General features: G+C 33.6%; 1 protein-coding gene across 1 annotated transcript; it reads right to left on the bottom strand.

Moving 5' to 3' along the window:
- Nucleotides 1-803: 803 nt before the first annotated feature.
- On the bottom strand, nt 804-7,016 carry LOC143576645 (putative LRR receptor-like serine/threonine-protein kinase RFK1). Its single transcript, XM_077060691.1, has 16 exons — nt 6,779-7,016; nt 5,195-5,375; nt 4,043-4,114; nt 3,901-3,969; nt 3,722-3,793; nt 3,055-3,126; nt 2,886-2,957; nt 2,729-2,800; nt 2,561-2,629; nt 2,383-2,454; nt 2,189-2,260; nt 1,947-2,015; nt 1,779-1,844; nt 1,080-1,142; nt 930-977; nt 804-849 (listed from the first exon to the last, which is right to left on the bottom strand). The coding sequence occupies exons 1-16, from the start codon at nt 6,855-6,857 to the stop codon at nt 804-806; spliced, it is 1,194 nt and encodes a 397-aa protein (XP_076916806.1). The 5' UTR covers nt 6,858-7,016.
- Between the last annotated feature and the right edge of the window lie 1,361 nt (nt 7,017-8,377).

The following is an 8,377-nucleotide window of genomic DNA, read 5'->3' as shown; positions in this document are numbered from 1 at the left end:
AAGAAATCATTTATATATGTTGACTTCTCTGAAAACTACTACCAATCTTGCCATATATCTCTGAAAACTACTACCAATTTCATAAATCTTCAACAACTCTCAAACAAAAACAACCAGACAATCAAACTCTAAAATACACACTTATAGCACATCTGGTACACTAGAATCTATCTACTGATTACAACAATCATAAAGACAAACTGGAAAACAAACGGATTCAAGAATCAAAACCCTAAATTAACAGAAGATGAACAAAATTGATGTTTGAGAGAGAAACTGAACGGATTGTATGAATCACGATAAAACTTCTCGACTCTTTCAATTTATATAAGCAGACCAAATCAGCCCAAAACACAACCACCAGAACGAGGTGGTTGAACGGCGGTGGTCGAACGGTTTAATGATAAAGCAGCGGGAGGTCGACGGAGGTGGTCGAACGGTGGTTATGGCGGCGGTATGGCGACCGAACCAAGGGAGAGAGCAGGAGGCGGTATGGCGGTGGTTATGGCGACCGGAACCAAGGGAGAGAGGAAGAGAAGGAGTGTACCTGGAGGAGCAGAGGCGGTGGCGATGGCTGCCGGCGAGTGGAGGAGCGACGGAGGCGGTGGCTAGGGTTGGAAGGGCTGGACGACCGGTTGTGGAGGATGAAGACGTTTGAAGCATGTTTCAATAGCTTTTGTTTTAAGAAGTTATAAGCTGTTTGCAGATCTTATTCTTTTAAAAAAACAAACTGTCTTCACAGCTGATTGTCTGCGCGCCTGCAGACATTACTCTCCTGAAGATGTTTGAAGCAAAAACAAACATCACCTAAGACACTTGGCATCCTCTGTGCACGGAAGTATATCCTGCCTATTATGACATTAATGTAAATAATGAAAAACAGGTATTGTGATTTCAAAGAACTAACTAAACCAGCACGTTATACTTACAATGTGTTCCCCGATGAAGAACTCTTAAACAGGTTAAGGAATAGATTCCTGATACGAACACAAGAACGGATCTGTATTACCAACTTGAAAAACATGTCAAAAGTTGCATATGAAGTTAAATATGAAGGCTAAATATATAAGTTGTCTCACATGTTGGGTCGGCATGTAGGTCGGCCCGGCCCTTGCAAAGTGAAATTGTTGTAGGATAGGTCACTAAATCAAATGAAATCAAACATATGACGAAAGCTGTGTTAATATTATTGTATCAGAGGTTAATATGTAATGTGCAAGTTATAAAGATACTAAAATAGATCAGTATCATTACTCCAACCATAGGGATATAGATTTGACTTGACAAATAAAATGGAATAAGTTTCAATTCAAATTCACCTCAATCATGTAGCATGTCAAAAAAATTTCCTGCTTTTATGGTATTTGTAAAAGTCAAAATGCATTTAGGCTGAAAAGGATATTTTTAGTACAGGTCAAAACGGTTGACATGAGAAACATTTTTTTTTTCATTTCTAGAAAGTAGTAACATTTATGCATTAATTATGATCATACAAACAAACATGTTATAACAATAATCTAAACCTTTGTGTAAAATCAATTTAGGAGGTTGTATGCCCTGTTAAATAAACAATAGGAATAATTGAGCCATTTGAAATCAAATAAAATCCAAATGATCACATTCTTATGTAAAAATTGCCATATCAAGGCATTGTTATACCTTACAAGAATGACTAGATTTAACATTTTTTTTTTCAAAATTAGATGAAGCAACAAAAACTTTGAAGCTGAAAGTTAATCCGTTAAGCATTAAAGAAAAGCAGCATGAAAAAGACATACATGGTAGCTCCTTCTATCAAAAGTGTGTCTGGTATATCTCCACTTAGCATGTTGCCAGTCAAAAACCTATTCAGATCGCCTCACATGTCTTATAAATGAGAAATATACATATGCATATATGTATACATATACATGCTTATATATATAACTATACATAAATATACTTACACGTAACGCAAGCTTCTACAAGTGATGTCACCGGATATTCCTCCTATTATCTTGTTAAAGCTCACATCCCTGTACAGTTTACAGTATAATAGATGCCATTAATTATATTGACTTAACAGAACACAACCCATATTTTTAAAACGCTAATACAGCTACCCAATAAAGAGATCTTGTGATCCCACACACACACACACAACATATTTGACCATTATATTAGTGGAATCATCGCATGTGCTACTTACAATAATTGAAGATCTCGCCTTTGCCAAATATAAGCAGGTATATCTCCAGAAAGGTTGCAGTTTCTCAACACACTGTACACCAGAACAAAAGTGCATTGAATTTATGTATATTCATTGTGTCAGATATTATTAGAAACTTATAGCGTTACATAAATAATCCAATTTCTCCAATATAACCAGAACCTTTTACATACAGTGTTAGTAAACCAGTAGCATTATCTAATGGAGGGAATCTCTGGGTCGGTCCACTTAGTTCACAGATTCTCCTGCACAGTAATAGAAATTCCCCATCACACAAAATAGGGGAAGAGAGAGAGAGAGAGAGAGAGAGAGAGGGAGGGGGTTCAAACGATGTTAAATATTTACACTCACAAATCAGTTAAATTCAGAACGGAAATGGATGAAGGAATTGGTCCTGAAAGCCCTGTCCCAATTAATTCTCTTCAAAAACGATTACAAAAAAAGAGAAATAAATAAGCTGCACAACTGCATATATTAGTATTTAATTCAGTATGCATTATGATTAAAAACTGAATTTACAGTTTATTCAGTTGTCTCCAATTTTCTATGAAATTAGGTATAGGTCCACTGAAGTTGTTGTCACTTATACGGCTGTACGATAAAAAAAATCTATAAACTTTTCATTTTTATTACTATGTAAAACCTGATAACATAATAGTAATGTGAAAGTGTTTACAAATCTTTCAAATTTATTAATTCAGTAAGGGACGGTGGCAATGTTCCAGTTAATCGGTTTGATAACAAAATCCTGGAGAAAAGTAAAAAAGAAAAAAACAGAATAAACTATTGAATAAAAATACATGATTAATAAAACAACAAATAAAATGAGGGTTTATCAGACTTACATTGTTTGTAAATTAATTAACTTTCCCAGTTCAGATGAAACGGTCCTAGATAAGTTATTTGCTTCAAGGTTCCTGTTTAATATATATATAGTTACATCACTACATATAATAACATTATACATATGTACTCCTTGAATTAATGGTGATAAGTTATTTAAGACCAATTAAAATAAAGTTAATATTTTATTCCACCACCTCAATATTATGATGTAATCAGCTAAATAATTTAGGGGTGTGCATGAAACCAGAAAACCGATCCGAGACCGAAAAACCAACCAAATTTATAGGTTTTCATTTTATTCTGAGTTTTAATTAATTTATAATGATTTGACAAATAGTGTAACCCAAATATTTTAGCCCAAATGCATAATAATAATAATAATATTATTATTATTATTATTATTATTATAATCTAATAATTGTTCATTAACAGAATATTTAAACCCAGATTCATTATTTTGGACCAATTTATTTTTGGCCTAAAAATCTTAAGCGCAAATAGAAAAACACGACAAAACCGAACCCAACCTGAAAACCGAAACTAAACGGTTTTCAAAAACTCAAAAACCGAAATTTCGCCTTTTGGTTCGGTTTGAGCCCAAAACCCGACCCATGCACGCCCCCAAAAAAATATGACCATTAGTAACAAAAAATAAATAAGACTTACAAATATGTCAAAGTTGTAATATTCCCCAAGTGGCCTGGTATTTTTCCAGAAAAGCGGTTTGCAAGAAGAGATCTGCAAATTCAATGGCTCAATGTGATAAAAACATAAACTAAAAGATTCATAGTTTATTGAATCAAGAAAATATATTATATAAAAAGATTGTTAGTTCTTTTTTTTACATTGATTGCAACTGTGATGAGCCCAATTCAGACGGTATGGAGCCACCGAGGTAATTGTAAGCAAAATCGCTGCCAAAATTAAATATGCATTAGCCTTGTTAATTTGCCATTCATCCACTGCAGATAGAAGACCAATACTTACATATTTTTAAGGTAAGGAAGCTTTAGGAGTTCAGGTGGAAGCACACCACCAAGACTATGATATTTATGTACGCTGCATTGACAAAAATACCCTTTAAGAAAGGCAAACGAGTTACTATATGATGAACATTCAAAGAAAGAATATTCTCGTTTACGAATTTCTTTCCAACAAAACGTAAAAAGGAAAGTTTTTCGTTTATATTATGTCATAAGTGAAAGATTCTTCCGCATAACAAACAAGTTTTTTATCTAATAGTAATAAAAATTCATCCTTATGAAACATTTTACTATTGTTCCAAATAAACACAAGCGGATCAAGCGTTTTTATCAAATTGATTGCTTCCTAAAATTGATATAAATATGAATATTTGTTAAAAAAAATGAGGAAAACACTTATGATCTACATAAATTCAATCCTAGACGTTTTTAAGCTGCTCACGAGCTACTCGAGATTGACTCGCTAAAATCTCGAATCTAGCCAACCTTGAACGAGCACGAGCTCGAGTCCAAGCTTGAGCCTAAAATAATTAATAAGCGAGCCCGATCTTCACTTGTCAACCTCAAGCTGACTTGCAAACGTAAACGAGCCTATTATTTATATAACTTTTTTTAGTATACTAAATTAGTATTTGTATAATGATTATTACGATAAATAGAATTATGACAAAAATAGCTGTAAATACAAAATGTGTTATATGTAAACACTATAATAGACATATATAAAAAAAAATAATTCGAAATCTATATAAATTAGTTACTAAAATAAAAAGAGCCAAGCTAGAGCTTGAAATATTCCTCAAGAGCTGAGCTCAAGCTTAGAAATAGACTTCAAAACGAGCTGAGCTTGAGCTCAAGCTCTCATAAGCTAAACAAGCCTAGTTCGACTCGGCTCGTTTACACCCCTAGTGAGAGGTAGCCCCTTTGATCTCAGTAGACAAAACTCATATCTTCTTTGGATATTGCCTCATTGGTTTATTTAAATATTTCATAGTTAAGAATTAAATGTTACTAAATCGTATTCTATATATCAATTTCCAGATACACTATAGAATAATAAAACAAACAAAGGTTTAGACTGATTCAAGATTCAAAAACTATATGGAGAGAAATACAAGATAACTGAGCGCAACGAAATGGAAAATGAGAATATTACATGCTTATGATATGACAGTTGGTGGAGTTTCCATTGTTGCAATCTATGTCACACAGGACCTTGGCTTCAGCTTCAGGGTGAGGCTTTTGCATTTGATCTATCATTTCAAGTTGACATGAGTTTGCATTAAGCCTCCAATTCGTTGCACCCATTAATGCTAGTATTTGTTCAAGTCCTTCAACTGAACAATAATAATGGATAAAATTGTTAAGTTCTTCAAAGAATGTTTACAGCAAACACAATTACATAATACTACGGGCATGGTTTATCTGTATATATTGTAACCCTCTATTGAATGGAATGCAATTCAATCTTTTACTATCTTAAAAAAATTAAATAAATAAATAACTATTTTCGATCTCAGACTGATTCGCCTATCCTCTCCTGCCAAACATCCATAAGTTTCTTGATTTTTCAAAAAAAACAATAATCCATATTCTTCAATAATCCATTTTTTAAGATACTAAAAGACTGAATTCCACTCCATTCAATAGAGGGTTACAATATATAGGTATTAACCGAGCCCGTGGGCTCGATACTAAAACCCTAAATACTATAGGTTCCAATAAATAAATCCAACTTCATGTCAAGGCCTATAGGACTCATATAGCCATATAGGCCCTATAAGCCTCGTATAGGACATAATCTCATTCGTATTCAAAATTTTCACCTTCACTCGTAATCTTGTATACACGCTGTGCAAGTCATTTAGGTTTTCGTCAACATCATTTGGCATATCTCTATACGACCTGTATAGGCCTAAGTCGTATAGATGTTAGACGGTGTCCGGATATAAGGCCATGGGGTATACTCTTACCCCTCTCAACTCCACATAAGCACTCATTTTTCTCTCTTTCACCCAACCTCACCCAAAGGAAACGGTTTAATCCATTTAACACCATCTCACTCCTATTAATTGTCAATTTAATATATATTATTCTTTGCCTTTTAACCCGTTAAAAGCATAATCCAAGGCCCCTCTTTAACAAATTTAACACAAGTGGGGAGTGGTTTAATCCATCTTTAAACTGTCGTGTCATCGTAATTTATCTTGGCCGTTAGGGTATACCCCATGACCTTATACTCACACCCAACATAAGTTGAAATGACATGGCACTTTAAATATGCATTAAACCACTCCTCACTAGTGTTAAGTGTGTTAAAAAGGCCCATGGATTATGCTTTTCATGGGTTAAAAAGAACAATATGTATTCATTATATATTAATTACTAATTGATTTGTTATTTTAGTTATGGGTTAAACCATTTCCTTTAGATGACATAGAGCGAAAGAGAAAAAAATGAGTAATGTGGAACTTATGTGGAATTAATATGGGTTAGAGTATCCCTCATGGAACTTATATCACGTCCCGGTGTTTAAATATCTCATGCCTTTGTAAAACCCCAAATTGAAATGAAAAACCAACCTAATTAACCTCTCAATTTAAACATACAAATTACAAATGTACAATCCAATCCATTTGAATTTATCAGGATAATTACAAACTACGGTACGAAATCACTCATATTTAAGCTAATTAACATCAATTTGAGAATTAAAACATTCCGTTGTAAAGAATTTTACCTTCTTCTTTTGGAACCGCAGAATCTGCAAGTGATATGAAAACTAGAAGCAACATCAACTCTGGTTTCCACATCATCATCTTTGTATATTAATTTTGTGCTTGAAGTAGGTTATGAATTAAATTAATAATGATCATCCATTTGACAGGACTAAACCTAAATGATTGAATATACGAAACGAGTCAAAAAGAGTAGTCCACTGCTGCTGTTTCATGTCTTTATTGCTATTTATTATTTTATTTCATGATATAATAAATACATAAACAAGGACTTGTGAGTGACCTTTGACAAACAAACGTCTACCTCTTGGAATTGTTTATTACTCCGTGCTATTATTTATTTTAATTACTAACGAATAAAAGCACGAGTATCCGGGTTAACCCATCAGCAAAAGACGACCTTATGCATCCACTAATAAATACAAGTCCAAGCATACCACCTCTTATGAAGAAAACCCGTGGCCAGAAAGTTTATTGCGGTAAAACCCGGTTGAGATCGGATTTGAATTGTGACTACCTCCGACCCAAAATTTACTGTACAATACCAATTGAGCTAAATAGCAATTCTTCCTCTTCCTCTTCTTTCGTGAAGTTATAAAAGAAAGTTATTATAATTAGGCAATTTGTAGTTTAATATTTACAAAGTATTGTGCATTAGGTAGGTTGTAATGATTCAGATTTTCGATTTTTAGACTTAAATTTTATGTTGTTAAAGGCATTGGTCTTACATAAAGTTAACTTCAAAATTATATTACCTTTTTCTTTCTGTTCGAAAAAAAAATTACTATTACCTTTTGCTTATGGAGTTTCAAAACCAATTTGTAGCATGTGGATTTGAATATTTATTAGTAAAAATAGAGTTTTTTTCTTAGAGTATATGTAGTCAAAAATCCTTATCTTTGAGCATTTTACGTCATGTGCTGCTTAGTCAGAGTTTTGGCTTTTAAAAAAAATATGGTGTAGTCAAAATGCCTAATGGGGGCATTTTGTATTTTTATTTTATTAATAAAACTAAAGAAAAAAAAGGAAAAGACAAAAAAAATAAAGAGAGAGACAAAAAAGAAGACAAAAAATCAAAAAACCTAAAACGTCTGCCCAAAAAGCGTCTTGTACACGACTCTTCCTCTAAAAAGCCTACCCAAAAAACCAGGGGGCGGTGTTCCCCGGCGTTTTAGGCCCAAAAAACCATAACTTTGTGGCAACTACGGATGGTCTAAGTGGGATTATCAATGATAACGAAAGTAAAAATCGGGAGTGATATTGATTGCATTGACAATTGAGTTATTTTGACCAATGAACATAATTTGACTTACAAAAACTTAAGTTGTTAATTATAAGATGTTATCAAACTCCAAGACTATGTGTAGTGGATGTAGGGATGAGCAAATTCGGTACCGGTACCGATTTGGTATCGTCGGTATCGAATCGGTACCAAAATTTTGAGTTTCGGGATCGGTACAATACCGGTACGCTACGGTACGGTACCGGTATTTCCCGAATTTTACCTTCAATACTGGTACCGAACCGAATATTTCGATACCGGTACCAAGATTTAGTGATTTTCGGAATCGTTATTTTCGGTACCAGTCGGTACTGAGCTC

Source organism: Bidens hawaiensis, unplaced genomic scaffold (assembly GCF_021521415.1).
Source record: "Bidens hawaiensis isolate Kalapana, Puna unplaced genomic scaffold, B.hawaiensis_p1.1 tig00028250_1, whole genome shotgun sequence".
Lineage (NCBI taxonomy): Eukaryota > Viridiplantae > Streptophyta > Magnoliopsida > Asterales > Asteraceae > Bidens > Bidens hawaiensis.
Note: the sequence above shows the minus strand (reverse complement) of the source record. Positions and strands in the feature narration are given on the sequence as shown.

Coding starts and splice junctions, on each gene's coding strand:
- LOC143576645 (XM_077060691.1), bottom strand. CDS start 6,857: ATGATGATGTGGAAACCAGAGTTGATGTTGCTTCTAGTTTTCATATCA. Junction 2,801..2,885: donor TTAATAAATTTGAAAGATTT/GTAAACACTTTC, acceptor TTTATCGTACAG/CCGTATAAGTGACAACAACT. Junction 2,455..2,560: donor GTTCTGAATTTAACTGATTT/GTGAGTGTAAAT, acceptor ATTACTGTGCAG/GAGAATCTGTGAACTAAGTG.